The sequence below is a fragment of the Carassius carassius genome, chromosome 34 (genome assembly GCF_963082965.1).
Source record: "Carassius carassius chromosome 34, fCarCar2.1, whole genome shotgun sequence".
NCBI classification, from domain to species: Eukaryota; Metazoa; Chordata; class Actinopteri; order Cypriniformes; family Cyprinidae; genus Carassius; species Carassius carassius.
Genome location: NC_081788.1, coordinates 27,957,229 through 27,978,166, shown reverse-complemented (window position 1 = coordinate 27,978,166; position 20,938 = coordinate 27,957,229). Strand labels below are relative to the sequence as shown.

The 20,938-nt window shown below is 36.7% G+C and overlaps 1 protein-coding gene across 3 annotated transcripts in view; it reads right to left on the bottom strand.

Moving 5' to 3' along the window:
• The window catches only part of LOC132114945 (uncharacterized), a 37,736-nt gene that overhangs the window by 4,488 nt on the left and 12,310 nt on the right, over window positions 1-20,938 (bottom strand). For all 3 annotated transcript variants that reach the window (XM_059523343.1, XM_059523341.1, XM_059523342.1), the window contains 16 exons: window positions 20,619-20,825; window positions 6,526-6,672; window positions 5,084-5,235; window positions 4,598-4,715; window positions 3,773-3,914; window positions 3,501-3,646; window positions 3,208-3,350; window positions 2,982-3,122; window positions 2,703-2,819; window positions 2,375-2,525; window positions 2,154-2,265; window positions 1,787-1,962; window positions 1,149-1,387; window positions 959-1,043; window positions 564-734; window positions 127-163 (listed from right to left, as the gene is read on the bottom strand). In XM_059523343.1, the coding sequence (XP_059379326.1) occupies window positions 127-163; window positions 564-734; window positions 959-1,043; window positions 1,149-1,387; window positions 1,787-1,962; window positions 2,154-2,265; window positions 2,375-2,525; window positions 2,703-2,819; window positions 2,982-3,122; window positions 3,208-3,350; window positions 3,501-3,646; window positions 3,773-3,914; window positions 4,598-4,715; window positions 5,084-5,235; window positions 6,526-6,672; window positions 20,619-20,825 (2,284 nt within the window). The remainder of the gene's footprint in view (window positions 1-126; window positions 164-563; window positions 735-958; window positions 1,044-1,148; window positions 1,388-1,786; window positions 1,963-2,153; window positions 2,266-2,374; window positions 2,526-2,702; window positions 2,820-2,981; window positions 3,123-3,207; window positions 3,351-3,500; window positions 3,647-3,772; window positions 3,915-4,597; window positions 4,716-5,083; window positions 5,236-6,525; window positions 6,673-20,618; window positions 20,826-20,938) is intronic.

Genomic DNA, 20,938 nt, shown 5'->3' with positions numbered 1-20,938 from the left:
CATTTAAGGAAGGAAGACAGGAAGACTTCATCCCTTCAGGTTGCCATTTCAAAAGCCAATTGCTGTTCAGTGACAAAGATGAAGAAGCTTAGGATTGATACATGCATTGAAAAGATGGACACTTACTGTGGAGACGAACTCTTCTGGATGGCAGAGGGGATATCTGAAATGGTGGGGAGGGTGTAAAGTTCATATCATGCCACAAATAATGAGTCATAAGATGAAGTGACAAAAACAAAAACACCCTCAACAGAAACAGATGCAATGGATAACTACACCACCGACGTCTGAGAACAAATACATTAATTCAAATATGTCATGTATCAGTCTCTGAGGCACTGAATGTCACAGCAATTGATATGGAATGGCGTCAAATCATTGCTAACTGTACATAAACATTTGTTAAATTACACAACCCATGTATCTGAATGCTGCAGCTCAAAATAACTTTGAGCATGCAAAAAGCTTCAAAATGTGTTTGTAGTGCTGTAATTTCAGTTGAACAAAAAAAATCATTTTCAATACCATAACAATGACCCTGTAAATTTTATCACTGCTTTTACCATCTCTCTTTTTCCTTCTCCGTTGTCTCCTTCTACTGTTCATAACACAAGCTGTCACCAAAGAGAGGATGATGGCAACAAACAGGAAACCCATGCCTCCAATCACACCAGCCAACAGGGGCTCAGGAACAAAGGCCAGGATACTAGGCGCTGATGGATACATATCCATTCCTTAAGGTCACACATGAAATGTTATCTATTAATAATATATTAAATAAATAAACACAAATAATGTATACCAATAGTATACTTCTGATTTCTTGAACTCTCAATTTCTCACTAAAACATATTAAAAAGTCCACATTATTCATTAAATCTGTAGTTTTCCCCAGCTTCATGGGGCCTGAGAAAATTGTAATATTATATCATAATAAAGATTTCTGAGTTCAACTCACCTTCAGTAGAGATGACGACTGAGTCGCTGGGCACACTGACCTGTTTGTCTCTACAAGACAAAAGGCGCAGCTCATAGTTTGAGTCCTGTGGAAACACACAAAGAGTAAATCACCCAAGTGAATACAAATGGCAAAGAATAGGTTCATTCAACATCAAGCTGCAATATTTGCAATATTTCACACATTTTACCTTCGCAAGTCCCTGTACAATCAGCTCAGTCACATTGACAGCAATCTCTCTGTCTATAGTGATCCACTCTCCCTTTCCCCGTTTTGCTTGAAGTACAAATGAAGTTAATGGAGGAGACTCTTCTAGAGGTGGCAACCATTGCAACAACACACCCAGTGATGTACGATTGGCTGACAGCAAGGTAGGAGGGGACAACACAGTAATGGTGGTTACCACAGTGGGAGCTTCTGTTGGAGGTGCTGTATTGTAAAAAACACAAGGTTTTACCTCAGCATGCTAAATCATACATCTTGGCCCAAATGTTTAGAATAACGCTAAAGCCAACCAGGGAATGTTTTTAATCAAATAAGAATAAAGATCTGAAAAAGAACTACATTTAGGCTAATCTTTCCCATGTATAACAGAGATCCTCAAATGCTGGCCAGGAGGGCCATTGTAGTGCAGAGTTTAGTGCCAACTCTAATTGAAAATTACTACAAAATTAAATGAAGTTGAGTTTGATCTGGGTTTGTGCTAAAGACGGCGGTGGGGGGTGGATCTGAGGAACCTGATGCATAAGACACATGTCTGCGTGTGTAGAACTTATGGATGACCTCATAAAGTGCATAGTTTGTAAATGATGTACAAAAAATACTGACCCAGTGTCCTGATGGTGACAATCTCACTGAAGGGGCCAGAGCCCAACTTGTTTTGAGCAAGAACGCTGAACTGGTAACTAGTCGCAGCTTGCAGACCCATCACCAGCAAGGAGGTTTTGGATGTTGGCACAGGAACTGAAGCCCATTCATGCTTGCCTCTTACAGTAGGCTTTACCCTGATACGGAGAGTGATCAAATATTGAACTGAGTCAGTCCTATCGATAATGTAATAAGACTGGTATCACATTTTGACTGGTATATAAATTTTTAGTAATGTACTGGGGCACTGTTACTCATGACATCTTTAGTACAATGTACAAAACAATTTATCTAATGCTGCTGATGCATTCAATTTTAAGTGGCTTACCAAACAGTAAATTTCTGTGTGTATCCTCCATCAAAGCCCGGCTCCCAGGACACATTGGCCTGAGTAAACCCTGGATCCACAGACAAGGAGGTAACAGCGTGGGGACTTGTGCCTGAAGAAGACAAAGCAGATACTACATTTAATGTCGGTCTCATTTGATTTTCTATAGGTAAATGAGGGTTCTTTTTTATTGACGGGCATCTATTCACTGTTCCTCTCACCCAGCACTAAAATTGTTGTTGAAGCACTGACAGTGGCCACATGGTTGGAGGCAAGACACTCCCATGTCCCCTGGTGGTCCTTACTAAGCGGACGCAGGGCCAACGAGCCATTGGATAAGACTGTAAATGGAGAGCGAGGGGATGGACCAACCTAGAGTAGATGATAAAGAATCAAAAAGAGACTGAACCAGCATCCGAGGCGTTTAGTCAATGCCTGTAAATAAATACAGTATATGCTTTTTTTCTTATTTAGCTGATATACACACATTTCATACATCACCGAGCTGAAACACACTGAAAGCTATTGGAATTTTTTTTTTAACCTTACCTTATTCCATGTGATGTTAGGGATGGGATCTCCCTGAGACTGACAGGGTATCACCAGCTCCCTGCCTACTTCTTGTAGGTACTCGGCACGAGGCAAGACACGGAAAGAAGGGGGGTCCTGTGCACATCACCAGATTGCAAACAAGAGAAATGGTGTCAGCATTCAGTGTCAGGTCATTCATTAATAATGCATTTCAATTTTTGGTGACATTTATGAGTAAATGGCAACCTATATAAACATGTGACAAAGTGTTTTCCATTTTTGATATATGGTGTTCACCTTCAGGATAACTTTGGTAGGTTCTGATTGGCCCATGGTCCCATAACTGTTATAGGCTGTGCAGGTGTACATGCCCACTGCATCATCATTGGCTGCGGTTATGAACACAGAGCCTTCAGAGTTGACCATCCATCCTGGATACTAACCAATCAAGAAGAAGTATATATAAAATGTTCTTATATGGGTCACAGTGAGATGTTTGATGTTGTAAACATTCATAATGTACCTGCTCCAGGTCCAAGGACGCTCCATCTTTGGTCCAATTAACATACAGCACAGGGGGCTCGGCTTGAACTGGGCATATGATCTTTCCACCCTTTCCCGAGGGCAGATAAGTCTCACGGGGCATTCGTACCACTCGTGCTGGATCTTTACGAGAGTCAGGCTTTTAATCTTTCATTTGGTATTTGGTATAATTTGAACCTTTAAACTTCTCTAGCCTTTTTACCTAGTTTACATGATTTGAATATAAAAAAAATATTTAAAGAATCTAGAACCAGCAAATTGCAAAGGACTCACGTTTAACTTTGAGGTAGGCAGATGCAGAGGGCGGAGTCATTAGACCATTGGTGGGTGTGCAGGTATAATTCCCAGAGTCCTCAGGGATAAGACCCGAAATGAGGAGGGTCCCATCCACAAGTATTTTCACCCGTGATTTCAGAATTCTGTGAAAAAAAATATGTATTCAACTGAGGGGCAAACAAAAATTGCAAAAATACCAGACACTGTGGTTGACCAATCAGAATCAAGTATTCAAGTGAGCCACGTAAGTTAGTATTCCGGTCACTTACTCCATGTGATACACATTTTGTCCTTGTTTCCACCACTCATACGTGAGGTTAGAAGGATACGCTTCTGCTTGGCATTGCAGAATTGCATCCTGGGAAATGTTCATGGTGGCGTCCTCAGGGGCAATGATGATAATTGGTGGACCTGGTTGAATGCAAGAGACCATGCATGTGAGATGGAAGTGTAAAAGCATGCATGTAAGTCAGCTTTGACAGGCATTCAGATCCAAGGAGGTTCTTTATTCACGAATGAGATTTAGGCTTAAGTGTCAATTTGCATTGGGCTAAAGCTCTACCACCAAAAGAGGGCAGTGTTTGCTTGTTGACAGTTTGCCAGAATAGTTAGTTACTCTACTTATGCTGTGCATAAGACATATGTGAGATATTTATTTTTTGCAGACTTCAACCATACACCGCATTCTGTTGCTCAATGTTCAGAAGATGACAGATGAAAATAAAAAGACAATGCATCCACTTTGCAGCAAACATTGTTCTTCATTATATTTTCTTAAAGTGCACATCTTTCTCAGTGCACATCATATACACATTAACAGTGAAATGCTCTGATTTAAAGTGACAGTTGCACAGCTGAAAGTTCTGACTGTCAGATCTGGAAGCTGCAACAGTTCTCAATGTGAACCAAGCCAGTTACAAACCATATGAACTCAAGATTAAGGTTATTCAATTTGCACACAAATCCAACTCCACCAAAGATACCAGTGTTCTCATACCCAACACTGCTTAAATGTTAATACGCTGCAAGCCTATTTTGATTTAATGCTGCTGAGTTTCCTCACCCACGTGGACAAGATGTGGTGTTTAACTGACCTTTGACCTGCAGCTGGGTGGTGTGGGTAAGGTTCCCTTCTGAGTTGGATACGTGACACTTATATAGTCCTGTCGTTTCCCTGGTAACCGTGCTTAAAGACAAGGTTTCATTGAGTACCTAGTGGGGGAAATTAATGTTTAGGTGGTAAACGAGACAAGGAATAAGGAAAATGTGAACAGCCCAAAGTGAAGTCAGCATGAAACAAGATTAACAAGTGATTGTGCTTCTGTAATCCAATGTATTTCGGAGTAAAACAGGATAATCAATGTGGAAAAGAATCTAGATTTGATTTTATAAAAAACTGAACAATGCAAAGCTTGTTATATATCAAAATGGACATAGCTAGTTGTAGGGGGAGGGATTTGTGAATCATTCACAATAGGACTTAAAACATGTACTAAGAAAGCAAACAGGGTCGATTTGGACTTCATGCTGACTTCCAATGATCTTCATTAATGACCTATCAACTAACAAGCTCTGTGTACCTGAATTGCTTCTTGTTTTTCAGCATCACTATCATCTTTTCTCCAGATGATGGTGGGTTTGGGGTTTCCATGAGCAACACAGTGGAGGGTGAGAGATTCACCCAACATGACCTCCAGAAAGGCAGGAGGAGTCTTTATGAATATCGGAGGAGCTACAACAGACATAAAAACCATCAAAAAACATCCATGTTCATCAAATATTAAAATAAAACAAAAAACAATACAGAAATAAATATATACAGAAATAAAAAAAATAAAACACTTAAAATAAGTGATAATTTGCAAGTGCTGAAAAATCTCTAAACACAACAACAACAACAAAAAACATATGTCCCCATAACACTGTCAACACATAGACTGCACACTCATAAACAAAGACAGCTTTCAAAACCACTGTAAGCTGACACTGTGCATATAATGGGCGAAAGCAGGCCGCACAGGAGAGATTTCTGCGAGTGTGAGTTTCTGTCCATTCTACAGATACACCATCAGATGCTAAAAGCCAGTCTGGAAAGAGGATGATTTTTAAAGCCTATTGCATTAGTTCTGCTGATATCAGAACAAACATCATCTGCATCAGACATTGACATATGTGTCATGAAAAACGAGACAGGATTATGCAATTCTCACTTATTCACTGCAACAAAGCTTTCATATGAGCTCCAGATGCTGCTTTAATAAAAAATTTAATCCTTTTTGTAGGAGTAACACAATGTATTATGATGCCAGTAACATGAAACATAAAAGCACCGTCATAAAATATACATTCTCTTAAAAAAAATGCATGTTCCCAATTTCTATAGAACTTAATTGACACAAGATTCATTTTAAAGATTAAGTAACAAAACTGAAATATAACATATGGTTTTGGGTGCATTTATATCAGTGATATCAGCATTTACATCAAGACATCAGTGTTATAAAATCTACTATTATAGATTTTAGTATTTTGAATTAGATTGTAATTGCATATTTTCTGCTTTCATGTTAATTTTAGTTAGCTTTAGTAATTGTGTTATGTATTTTGTCATTTTTATTGTATTTTGCTTAAGGTTTAAACAGTTTTTTTAAATTCATTGTTCCTTCAGTTTTAGTTATTTTAGTTCATCAAGTGCATGCTGTGTATAACAGTACAATTAATGTTGCAGGAAATTTAACAAAAAATGGTTTATATGTAAATAATCATTTGGAATTCCCAATTTTGCATAATACAGGGAGTAAAAATTATATTTGGAACTTGATGGACATACACATACACTGAAAATCAAATTGCCATTTAGTGTAAAAGCATGAAAAATGTAAAAGCATGAACTACTTGACTGAAAGCAGTAAAATGTTTTGAAACTTAAGTTTTGACATGCAAACCCATTAAACACCCCTTAAACAACTGGATTAAAAAATTAAAAAATAAATAAAAAACCTTAAAGCATTTCTTATCCCACCTGAGATGGACAGGAAGTTCCAGGTGCCATTCTGAAACTCATCTGTGATTCTATCCAGCAGGAGAATCCGACACTCAAACCAGCCCTCATCCTCCAGAGTCAGCTTATCCACCAGAAGAGACGCGCCACGGCTCAAGGACACACGACCTGCCCCGGAAATCAGAGAGACAAGCAGTTATTCAGAAGCATTTTGAGAAATGAGATAAAGAACAAGAAAGCACACAAAACTGCAGCTCAAACATTAGAGCAAATGCTAGCACCTCATGGGTTTTGATTCCCAGGAAATATGTGAATTTAATAAAAATGTGTACCTTAAATGCAATGTATGTTTTTTGGGGGGAATAAAACATCTGCCAAATGCATAAAACATAAATTTAAAACTGCTGCCCTTTGTATTCCAAAAACCACATGCATACCTGAAACCACCAATGCAAATCCAAATGAGATTATTCCAGCCCTGTTACTTCACAAGCCAATGAAGTATTTAATGTATTATCCCTGAAATAAATACAGATGAGTGTCTGGAATTCAAAGTTATTCAGAACCCAGTGTTTAGTAACATCACTAAAACAGAACATTGTTATGGCCAAAAAAAAATAAAAAAAAATAAATAAATTACCAATTTTTTTGACCACCAAGTAAAATTTGTATGCTTGATTACTATTTTACATAACGTACCCGATATATTCATGCAATATAATTAATTAATGCAATGCACAATTCAGTAGATCATAGAGACAAAGAAAATATCAGCTCCACACAAATCTGAACATCTCATGGTCAGCTGTTTTCCTCATATCCACAGACTCCAAACGAAAACAATCCCACAAACCTGCAATGGTTATTGAAATATGATATGAATGGAGCACACAGACACAATAATCAGTTTCAAAGCCCTAGAAGCAGTTTAATCTAATACTAGCAACTCTTTGAAACATGATATATGTGTTGTCTGGTTACCGGAGTCTGGTTTTTCAACCTCGATCTCTCCCTGTACTTTTATTCTGCTTTTTTTTATTTTCTCTGAATTCCAGGGTTGTAAACGATGACACACTGATAACGCAGTGGAAGGCGGCTGTGAGTGTGTTTCCGCTTTGCTGGAAGCAGTGGTTGAAGTATGAAAGGAAGCCAAGCTCCCCATGTAGAGTATGAAAATCATACCAGGACAATTTACTGAAGAACTGATGGCCTGTCCTGACATATCCTATCCTTTATCTTTTATCAAATGTTTGCTTGGCATCACATCTAGAGTGCCTTTAGGAGAGAAACCCCACAAATGAGATCTATTTTGATATCTCAGTTGTTTTCAGACAATACTGGGATTCAACAGCCAAAGTCTGCAATCAAAAGTCAGAGATCTTCTCATTATGAACTCAAACAATTCTTATCAAATGATCTGAGCTGTTATCCACGTTCACTTTTATAGCGGTTACTGTAGGATAACTATGTTCCCAAAACAAAATAAGTAATCAAATAGACACAAATTAAATAAAAACACACAAATAGAATTTATTTTAGGAGAAACATCTGAGACAAAGAAGTCTCTTCTGCTCACCAAGGCTGCATTTACTAAATCAATAATTCAAAATAAGCAGTGAAATATACTACTGTTTTCTATTTAAATATATTTTAAAATGTAATTTATTTTTGTGATGCAAAGATGAATAGACAGCAGCAATCAATGTGCTGATTTTAATATTGTAATTTGCTGTAAAAAAAAACAAAATCTTATTAACAAAGTTGAAAACAGCCGTGCTGCTATATAATTCTGGGTAAAGTTTTATTTTTTATTATTATTATTATTTATAAGTTTCGTATTCTTACTAAGACTGCATTTATTTGATTACAAATCCAATAAAAATAGTAACAGTGAAATATGATCTGTGATGCGCAGCTGTATTTTCAGCATCATTCCTCCAGTCTTCAGTGTCAAATGATCATTCAGAAATCATTCTAATATTTCTGATTATTATCAATGCTGCAAACAGTTGTGCTGTTCCTGCTTTTTAGGTTTCTTGATCAACAGACCATTCAAAAGAACAGAATTTATTTGAAACCGAAATCTTTTGTAGTGCTATAAATGTCTTCACTGTCACTTTTGATACATTTAATACAACTTTGCTGAATAAAAGTGTACATTTCTTTTGAACAGTAGTGTAACCGTAACCGTAAATCCAAAAATAGCAACCTCTGAGCAACAAAAAAGCAATCCTGACTGCTACACATAGGCTTATTTCCTCAGTAGGTGACTGCTGCATTGAACAGGAACCGAATAACAATCAATCGAGCAAAATTCACAACCTGAGGGCTTATTTTTCAAACCCGCCATTCAATATAAAATGACTAACTACGAGTAACAACTAAGCCCAGTCTAATCTCAGCGCTGCTGCTGTGGAAGTGATTTTGCATAGATAATAATTGTCTGACCTCATCCTTCAGAAGCATTCTTTTTTTATAGAGTGGCAGCCGGTATGTGTTTACTGTCATTAAAAGGTTCCTCTGATCTGAGTCAGAGAGCGAGGGTGCTTATTAAAGCAGGAGAGAGGCTAAAACAGGCCAGGTGTGGTGGATATTCCACAAATATATACTGCTGTCTCTCTCCTTTCTATTCCTGCAATGTCCAGTTGCTTTGCCTGATGCTTTAGGGCATAGAAAAGCACTAAATGGACTTGCATACAGTCAATTAAACATTAAACAAATTTATATGCACACACACACATGCAGGAAAGCACACACAGTGACTATGCGGTTGTCAACCAACACTCATGGTTACTGGACACTGAATTATTTCCCGCCACGGAATGTTTCCCCATCAATGAGAACAGAATGGAACACCCCCCTCCACCCTTTTAATTCTCTCAGGTTTCCATAGCGATGGAACCTTGGGGTGGGAGTTTGGATTTGAATTCAGTTGCTGTGAGGGAGGGAGGGGCGGGTCACGGGAAACGTTTGTGCTGGTGATTTTGAAAGATTACACGTGGGGAAAAAAGAAAAGCGTGTTTTGATTTAAGTGGATGAAAGGGTCGAGAAACGGGTGAGAGTGAATTACAGAGAGTTAGAGAGAGAGAGAGAGAGAGAGAGAGAGAGAAGAAAGTGTGTTTTTATTTGAACTGAGACAATGACTTTGAATGACAGATGCGGGTCTGTTTGGGTTTAAATGTGCAAGGCTGCATTGCTTTGTACCCGCAGGCTTTTTAAAATACAAAACATGTGACGGAAATAGTAAGTGCACAACATCTAATGCAATTAGACTCACTGTCATGATATAATCTCTTGATTATTTTGACAAATATTAGACATCTCTACAGGAATGGGCTCTTAATGCTCCCACAGCGCAAGTTATTGATGAACAAAAATTGAATTACTGTCACAAGTGCATAACGTGAATTCCAAAGAAGGTCCCTCTGGATCAATGATGAACCCTCAACAGCAGTCGGTGACCCTTGACCTCCTCAAACCTCCAAAGATTTACCTCCAGACATGTCCACGATTGCACACGGGTCAATACTTAGATGATGGTTGGTCAGCAGGACCCCAGCGACTAATCAGAGTCTGCGGATTCCAAAAGTTTTTTTTTTCTTTTCTTTTTTTCGCAATAATCTGACTGGATAAGCCAATATGCACACACTTTTGTGTGTCTGTGTGTTTTATTACACTGCTGTAGAGATCACAATAATGCATGGCCTTGATTGGCGTACTGCTTTGTTCAAATGTTTTCCCACTGCTCTGTAATCACACGTTACTGAGTCTAGCTGATGTTCACAGGAGGGTAATAGGCAGCTCATATGAGCAGCAGTCAGGTTCTCTGGTTGTGGGTGGTACATGAGCCAGCCAAAAAATCTTCTCCACGTGGTTCTGGGATTCTGACATGGGCTTTTCAAAAGCCCCTGGCCCTGAACTCCCTCGGCATACAGCACTGAAACTTTCCTCCTCACTTCACCCCAGGGTACTGTGGGACATGTTTCGTCTCCTTTGAAAACTGTTGGACGAGTCATTTTTCAATGACAAGAGAGAATGTGCTGCTATGAACATAAAGGAGCTCCAAGGGAAAATCATTGGCCACCCCACTGAACTAAACCAACCAAGATTTTTTGTTTAAATTAGAATAATAATTCAATGTCCACACATACTATCAGAACACTTTACTATAAAATTTCAATGAGCGACAAGTATGTGTTTGTTTAGATTTATCTCTCAAAGCCTCTCAATTAAAAAAATTATTTTTTACTTTTTACTTTTTTTTTAATGGTATATATTGTGAGCCATATTTGCAGGAAAATAACAAAGATAACACTGGTTAACTACCGATTTAAACTACAAGAACAAACATGGTTCCAAATCCTTCGCTAGTAACGGACAATAATAATACAAAAAAATACAAAAAAATAAAAACAAATATATATAATCATTATGCAATTGGTGTAACTTTAGTTTCACTAAGATGCAACTATAGTTTTTATTAATATTTTAAATATTTTTTTCTGTTTCTAATTTTAATTTAAGTTTTAGCAATTGTGTTGCACTTTTGCCTTTTTTTTTTTTTTGTAAATGTCTATATAGTTTTCATTATTTTTTTATTTCCGTTTTAGTTATTAGCTAAACTAAATGAAACTGAAAAATGTTACCAACTAGCTTAAATAAGATTTTTCTTTTCAAGTTAAGGTTGATTTTATTTTAAGTAACAAAAAATGTTTTACAGTTTTAGTTTTAGTTAACTATAATAACTCTGATTTAAAAAAAATTTTTAATCATGAATATTTATTCTGATTTTTTATATTATTAATAATTACTGATAATATTTCATTATTAAATGACATAAATATTAACAACATTTTTAAATGATAATAAATAACATTAATACATTTAAATTAACAATTTAATATTTAAAATAAAATATAAATAGTGTAAAATTAACATTTTAAATATTACATCATATTTAAATAAAAAATATTATTATATAGATTATCTATATATCATAATATTAGATAAAAACAATAAAATATATATAAATAAAATAGGAATTGAAAAATTAAATAGATAATAATAAAATAAAATAATGAAATAAAATGTATAACTGGCGAATCATTTTCTAAAACGTGTTTACTTTTGAATGTCTGTAAATAGAGGAAATTGCTGTTTGCCTTCACATAGTGTATTTATAACACCTTTTGGTGGCATCCTGAGATTATCACTGTCCCCATCTGGCCATCCCATAAAAAATTTCCCCGGGGCGTCACTGCAAGTGAAGCCCTCACTGCGGGTGGCCTCTTCCGCTGTCCGGCTGTGGAAAGCAAACACGGAGCGTTCAGTTTAGTTTAGCCTACTCTATCTGTCCCATGTTGTCTTGTTCATGCTGATCTTTTCCATCCCTCTCTGCTAAACTGAAGGGATAACCTCTCTATTGTCTGTGGTCAATGGAAAGCCCTGCGACTGTCGCAGCTGCACCTCTCGCCGTCCTGTTCATGAATACAGTCTGAATGTGTCACGAAAAAACACATGGTACCTATGGAGAACCACAGATTATATTGAGAAAGGCATTGAACTTGTTTTTCTTTGTGCGGGTTGGTGGATGACAGGGCCCTGCTGCATTATGGGTTGTGTTTAGATTTGAATACAATCACACGTCTAGATTTAGGGGGTGAACGGAACTGTCAGCTTTTAACCCCCTTTTGCTGACTCCCCCCCCCACCCCTTCAACCACTATAATCTCTCGAAGCCTCTATGAATAGCTCTTTGTCGTGGGATAGATTACAGTTAACGCTGTCCTTGTTGGTCTCCGTCTGGCAGGCTTTAGCCCTCATCCCACAGATCCGACTGAGGTACAGACACAGGGGCTAATGCTTGTGCCCCGAAGGCACAGATCGATAGAGCAAACATTGTACTGCCACCTGTTTCAACCAGCCATTGCTAAACGACCAGCACGGATTATTGGGAAACCCTTTAAATGGCTCTAGATGTCAGTTAGTAACATATAACGCTGATCCAGAGCTTTGGAATGTCTTAATGTGCATGTGCTAGTAAATGTTTGGCTAGAGAAAAATCCATGTAAAAGTTCAAACAAAAGTGTCTCCGGTGCAAACATATGTTGTGTATTTAACTCAGTTTTTCAATATATATCTTTTTCTCACTAAGGTTGCATTTATTTGATTAGCAATACAGTAAATTATAAAAAATATTGTGAATAATATTGTGAATTATTATTATTATTTTTTTTTTACTGTAATTTATTTTAAAATGCTAATTATTACAGTGAGTCAAAGCTGAGTTTTCAGCATCATTACTCCAGTCTTCAGTGTCACATGATCTTCAGAAACCAATCTAATATACTACACACGTATCATTTCCGACTGAAAAAAGTTGCGCTGGAAACCATGATGCATTTGTTTCAGGATTCTTTGATAAAAAGAAAGTATTTGAAATAGAAATCTTTTTTAACATTATACATGTCTTTCCTGTCGTTTTTGACCAATTGAACACATCCTTTCTGAATTTGAACACCAGCCCCCAAAATTACTGACCCCAAACTTTTGAATAGTAGTGTACATTATATATGATATTATATGATTAGTAAAAAAAAACTTAATATGTAATTCAAAAGAATAAAAAGATATTACAAGTAGACTTTGGCCTAATAGTCAGGAGCAAATAAAATGCATAGCAATTTATGACTCCAGCCAATAAAATTTTCTACGATTAGCCAGTTTTATTCTGTACTTTTAATGCATGATGTCCACCTCCGGTTACCTCTTAGTAGTTTCAGGAGTTAAAAGCTTGTATAAAATCTCCCAGTGGAGGAGAAGCCAAGCATGGTGATCCCAATACCACAGACCCGCGGCGTAAAATTGGTCTGATCTGGTTTCTTGATGCCCCAGATTAAACCCATGTCTTTGTTTGATGCAGTTCTTCTTCTTCTTAGACTCTGGGAACATGATATCCCTAGTTTCTTTGCTCTTTTTTTTGCAGTCGGAGCAGAAAGACAGGTTTCAGGGTAAACTCAAAGTCTTCAGTCTACTTTTTTTTTTTTTTACCATTGTTTCATGCTGCTGATTAAACACTTGAAGTTACCTAGACTTAAGTTGAGGAATGTAAGAAATGCAAAACCAAAATCATTTTAAAACAAAGGTCAAGCAAAGGTAACGCGACTTTGCCTTTGAATAGATCTGGTGATGAAAGAGTTTATCGGTGAATAGCTGATGAGTTGAGGGAGGAGATGTGCTGAATGAGGAGACTGCATGTCGTGTTTAGATACAGGGAATGAAACTGCTTTTGATTTTAAGATTTAAATGAGATTTAGAGTCAGGGATAATTTAGTGGAAAATCAAAACATTGTTGAAACATTATGCCAACATTATTGCATGATTAAATTCCCTGTCATGGAAACATTGACTGATTCTTCTCACGTGCCTCGACTAGATCAGACGGGGATGGGGAAAGAGCTAAAATAAAACAAGGATGGTCTTCCTTCACTCCATGAGGGTTTTGTGGGCAATGTGCCACAGCTGTCAGCATGTGGCCGTCCCAGCCCATCTGAGCCAAACCCAGACCTGATCAAAGTGGTCTAACGACCCAAGAATGCAATTAGCTCCCAAGCTAATCTGAAATTCAGTATATATCTTATCCACCGTTTGGAAATTTCAACATGGCCCTTCTTGGCTTGGATTTGGTGTCAGCGGCAATGGATGCGATGTACAAAGACACTGACTAAAGTACAAATAAAATGTCTGACTGACACGAAAGAGAAGAAATTATTGAATAAAGTCATAATTTTTGTATTTTTTGTGCAACAATAGTATTCAATTATGTATGGTCAGAAAGCTCTCAGATTTCATCAAATATATCTTAATTCGTGTTCTGAAGATGAACGGAGGTCTTACAGGTTTGGAACAGCATGAGGGTTAGTAATTAATGACAGAATTTTTTAATTTTTGGGTGAACTGTCCCTTTAAGGGACTTTAAATATTTTAAAAACCCTGAACGTGGCAATATGATGTAATTTAATGATAATAAATGATGTTAATTGTTAGTGAAACTTTCTGAGCAAAAATGGTTTCTACACCATTTTTTCAGTGTAGTTCTGATAAAAGCATGATCCATTTGATCCATTTTGTAGCTCTATTTAAAGATGTGAGCAGGTCAGGTTTTATCTTGTCGTTCTTGTCGTGGTGTGAGGTTTAGCGGTGCGGTCTGGGAACGTTACTTCCTTCAGTCTTTAATTTGAGAGGGCAAGTACATCAGATTCAAAACTGTAAGATGCTTCATCTGTTGCCAGACATAGGAGTAAAATGAAACACAGATGCAGCTTAGAGAGAGAGAGAGAGAGAGAGAGAGAGAGAGAGAGAAAAGAAGAGGCGATTTCTTCCTTTCGCTGACCTTATTCCTTATTCATGATTTGTCAATGTTTGTTTTATCAGGAAGTCTGCTTTTTCCACAATTTCTTCTTTTGCCCAGATCTTTCTTTAACCCGTGACTCACCACAGAACAAATCTGAAGTGATTTTGCATTGGTTGCACAGTATCAGGTCAAGACACAGAGCGGCTCATCTGAGAAACAGATGCATAGCACATCCCAATGGACATTTCCATTTGGTCTCCTATCAAAACCTGTTCAAGTGAAACAAACGTGGACCACACCAGAGCTGATGTCAATGAGACCTGGTGGCTGCTCTTTCAAAAAGACCGTGGTTGTACTGTGGTGATAGCATGGTACAAAGATGCTATCAGATAAATAAGCCTCAATATTTATCCGAACACTTAGAGAACATGGTATTTCAAAGAAGAGACTTGATAATGTTTATTGTGACCCATAATAACAACTATTTTAAGTGTCTTATAAACAATAAGCAGATAATAACTAACAATAATAACTAATCATTATACTACATCAAGAAAATATAGAACATTAAGAAACTTAAGAGAATAATAAAAAGTTTTAGTTACATTTTTTTATTTGTTTTTTATATATTTAAACTATTTAAAGAGTTAGATATAGTTATAATAATCTATATAAAATTAAGAAAATGATTAATTCTAATTATATATATATATATATATATATATATAGGTCCTTCTAAAAAATTAGCATATTGTGATAAAGTTCATTATTTTCCATAATGTAATGATAAAAATTAAACTTTCATATATTTTAGATTCATTGCACACAAACTGAAATATTTCAGGTCTTTTATTGTTTTAATACTGATGATTTTGGCATATAGCTCATGAAAACCCAAAATGCCTGTTTCAAAAAATTAGAATATTTCATCCGACCAATAAAAGAAAAGTGTTTTTAATATAAAAAAGTCAACCTTCAAATAATTATGTTCAGTTATGCACTCAATACTTGGTCGGGAATCCTTTTGCAGAAATGACTGCTTCAATGCGGCGTGGCATGGAGGCAATCAGCCTGTGGCACTGCTGAGGTGTTATGGAGGCCCAGGATGCTTCGATAGTGGCCTTAAGCTCATCCAGAGTGTTGGGTCTTGCGTCTCTCAACTTTCTCTTCACAATATCCCACAGATTCTCTATGGGGTTCAGGTCAGGAGAGTTGGCAGGTCAATTGAGCACAGTAATACCATTGTCAGTAAACCATTTACCAGTGGTTTTGGCACTGTGAGCAGGTGCCAGGTCGTGCTGAAAAATGAAATCTTCATCTCCATAAAGCTTTTCAGCAGATGGAAGCATGAAGTGCTCCAAAATCTCCTGATAGCTAGCTGCATTGACCCTGCCCTTGATAAAACACAGTGGACCAACACCAGCAGCTGACATGGCACCCCAGACCATCACTGACTGTGGGTACTTGACACTGGACTTCAGGCATTTTGGCATTTCCTTCTCCCCAGTCTTCCTCCAGACTCTGGCACCTTGATTTCATGCAAAATTTGTCCAAAAGTCCAGTGCTGCTTCTCTGTAGCCCAGGTCAGGCGCTTCTGCCGCAGTTTCTGGTTCAAAAGTGGCTTGACCAGGGGAATGCGGCACCTGTAGCCCATTTCCTGCACACGTCTGTGCACGGTGGCTCTGGATGTTTCTACTCCAGACTCAGTCCACTGCTTCCGCAGGTCCCCCAAGGTCCGGAATCGGTCCTTCTCCACAATCTTCCTCAGGGTCCGGTCACCTCTTCTCGTTGTGCAGCGTTTTTTGCCACACTTTTTCCTTCCCACAGACCTCCCACTGAGGTGCCTTGATACAGCACTCTGGGAACAGCCTATTCATTCAGAAATTTCTTTCTGTGTATTACCCTCTTGCTTGAGGGTGTCAATGATGGCCTTCTAGTCAGCAGTCTTACCCATGATTGCGGTTTTGAGTAATGAACCAGGCTGGGAGTTTTTAAAAGCCTCAGGAATCTTTTGCAGGTGTTTAGAGTTAATTAGTTGATTCAGATGATTAGGTTAATAGCTTGTTTAGAGAACCTTTTCATGATATGCTAATTTTTTGAGATAGGAATTTTGGGTTTTCATGAGCTGTATGCCAAAATCATCAGTATTAAAACAATAAAAGACCTGAAATGTGTGTAATGTGTAGTGTGCAATGAATCTAAAATATATGAAAGTTTAATTTTTATCATTAAATTATGGAAAATAATGAACTTTATCACAATATGCTAATTTTTTGAGAAGGACCTGTATATATGTATATATATATATATATATATATATATATATATATATATATATATATATATATATAAAAGAAATTCTAATATTACAATTAAAGAACCAATAATAGAATGCTACATTATATTATATAAAATAATATTAATCATAATAAAAATAATGGTTTGAAAAATACTTTTTAAATAAAAAAGTAAAAAACTGTATATATATGAAATAAAAATAGAACAATAATAGAATAGAATAATAATATAACAATTTTTATTTTATTATATAAAATATAATAATGAGAATTATATATATATATATATATATATATATATATATATATATATATATATATATATATACACACACACACACACACACACACATAAAAAATAAGATAATTTGTTTATATAATTATAAATCAATTTAATATAATTTAATTATAAATATAACAGAGTTCATATCATATTTTTAATAAGACCCATGCACACACAAGTAAGAGGAATAATCAATAATAAAATAGATATAAAAGTGTGGAAAATATTAATCAAACCAATTATCTGTCCATTTCTACATAAAAAAATAAAAAAATAAATTTGTATGTCCAAAAAAAAAAAAAGTCAAATATGGATTTTTTAAAATTATTACAGGAGGCTGGGAGTGATGTCACTTATTGTCTTTTGCATGCTAACACAATGATGTGATAGTAACATTTATAAATCTATTATTCCCACACCTTCTGTTCATTCTTTAAGCAGTCCTGCTGAAAAACTATTTTCTCTCTTACTGGGTCAAACCCACTGGATCCCGGCAGAGACACGCGGCCCGCTGCAGTTTAACCCCAGTGTTCTTAATCCAGGGTCCCGCTCAATACCCACGACCCCCATGGGCCATAACGTCTGTGCACCCCTACTCCCCATCCGCCCCCTCTCTATCTGCATTCATTACTGCCTGCGCCCCTTCTCTCTTTTCCCTTCAGCATCTCTACTAAACACAAACTCTACATGATTACAGGGCACTTGTTTGGGTGGGTCATTTGGGGATATTCGTTCAACAACACAATGCCCCTCCCCCTTCAATAAATTCCAGAGCACGACCCCTCCTTCAGCTGCACCGGGCCAAACGGCTGTATTTACATCACAAGCACCTCTCCGGAAACAAGTAAGCACTCAAACAGCATTGAAAGTTGTTTCAAGGAAACTCTTGGTGAATTGCCCGGGAAATCAGCCTTTTGCAGGCCGTGTGTCGGCATCTTTTGGAGAAACAACAACAGGAACTATCGTGGGCTATTGAGTGGATGAAGTCTATGGCCTCTTTGAGTCTAAACAAGTGATTGTAAAGCACCCTTTAGTCTCTCTTAACAATAGCAATAAACCTTTAGACAATTTTCAGCAACCCAAGCGTTAAAAATTCAGCTGCATCTGAGAAGATTTTTCAGCAAGTGTCTGTTATATAAAACTATACAATTCATATAAATCTGAAATTTTGTTATCAATCTTTCAGTCTAATGTCATTCTAAACCAGATCATTTTATGGTGATTTTTTTTTTTTAATTCTTAAATCTCCACAGATATACATATATATATATATATATTAGGGGTTCAGGTTCACAAAATTCACGGTTCGGTTCGATACAATACACTGGTGTCACGGTTCGGTTCGGTACGTTTTAGATACAGCAAAAAGAAAAAATTGGCAGATAAATTTCCTTGATTTTAAATTTTTTTTAATTAAAACTAACAAAGTGTTTTTTACATTGAACAATGATGGAGCTATTCTTTACCCATCTTCTATGGTGTTTTCTTAGCAGCATACTGTATAAAACAAAAAAAGCTCCTTATAAAAAAAAAATGAAAATGTTATATTATTGTAGTAGTTATGAACAAATACAAAGATGTAACTTTTTATATGGAACTTTATAACTCTTTATATTGAGTGTGTTTTTACTCAATTGGTTCTCTAAATGGCTTATGTTTTTTGTAACAAAGCAGTAATTACGGTCTGTCTGAAATGGGCTCGTGAAGGAATATTGTAACGGGGCTCAATTACATTAAGCATGTTCTTAAAACCTACGTTTTCCACTACAGAGTAAGGCGCTCGCTCACTCAGTATGCGCTGAAGGCTCGTTGCAAAATGGCTAATGCATTTAACAGACCAGAAATAGAAGATCCTCCAATAACCAACAGGTCTGGTGTTTGGGTGCACTTTGGATTCCCTGTAAGCTATAATGGTGATGATAGAAGGAATGGTAAATAGTAAGGTCTCATATCCGCGGCTATAACGTAAATATACCAATCGCCGTGGTGATGTCTTTTGCCCTGTTTGAATCCGTTGGAAATGTCTGTCTAAATGCTGCGGGGATAATTTTTTTCTTGTATGTTTCTCATTTTTTTCGTCTTTACCCAGATACTGACACACTAAGGTGATGTCGGCGTAAATGAGTAAATGAGACATGTTTCAAGTATTCCCGCTGGTGTTTTTTTTTTTTTTTTGTATTCCCGCTGGTGTACCCTAGACGCGACATATCGTTGTTTTTTTTATCCACCACTCTCTTGCCATCACCATTATAGCTTACAGGGAATCCAAAGTGCACCCAAACACCAGACCTGTTGGTTATTGGAGGATCTTCTATTTCTGGTCTGTTAAACGCATTGGCCATTTTGCAACGAGCCTTCAGCATGTATTACTGAGTGAGCGAGCGCCTGACTGAGTAGCCTAACATAAACATATAAGTTGGTGTTTTTTTCTTCTTCGGGGGTGTCAGAGGCGTTGCCTGTTACGTCGTTTGGGTTATTGGGCTACCTTGTTGAACGCATATCATTATATTTCACAATTTTTTTTATTTTCCAAATATAATTAATTAGTCCAACGAACCGTTCGGTCCATAATGCGTACCGCGTACCGAACCGAAAGCCTCGTACCGAACGGTTCAATACGAATACACATACCCCTAATATATATATATATTTTTTAAGAAATACTATTTCTTGTTTTTGTATATTTATTTAGTCTTAATAGTAAAAATCAAATTTAAATTGTACTATTAATAGCAAGATTATTTTCAATAATAATAATTAGAATAATAATAATAATTAATATTATTATTATTATTATTGAGTTGATGAAGTCTAAAGAAGTCTAACCAAGACGTATTATTAATAGTAGTAGTAGTAGCACTACTATTTTATTAAATTCATTATTACTATTACATATTCATATTGTCATAGTCATACATAATAAAAATGTATTGTCCAATATTATTATTTTTATTATTATTACAAACAAAAACAGTATACCTGAAGCTTTTTTTTTTAATAAAATTATAATTCATATATTTTATTTGTGAGATAAAGTGCTATTTGACATTAGTGTAATGTAATTATAAGCATTACTGTGAGCTCTGAAGACAAAGCACATAAAAGTCTAAAGGCTACATCAGTTCCTCTGTGTCTCCTGCAGGACTAATGGGAAACTGATTTCTGTCTGCGGTGACGCTCACCTCTGTAGTTAGGATGCACTCGTGGGGTGTAGTTGCCGAATTTGATGAGGATGGGGATGTTGTACCCCAGCCGGACCCACTCCACCACATGCAAGGGAAACAGATTGGGAGTGGTGGCCCCTTCTGATGGAGGTGTCAGACTGCAGCCCAGCTCAGCAAAACCCCCGACTCTTCCCCGGACCACCGCCTCAGCGCTCAGAGAAAGTCCTGAGGAACACAAGCATCCACATGTCAACTGGAAAAACTGATTAGACTCTTCCATGCTGGAAAGACCATCATAAACCAACATGCATTTCCATGGTTCTCCAGATTAAGATGGT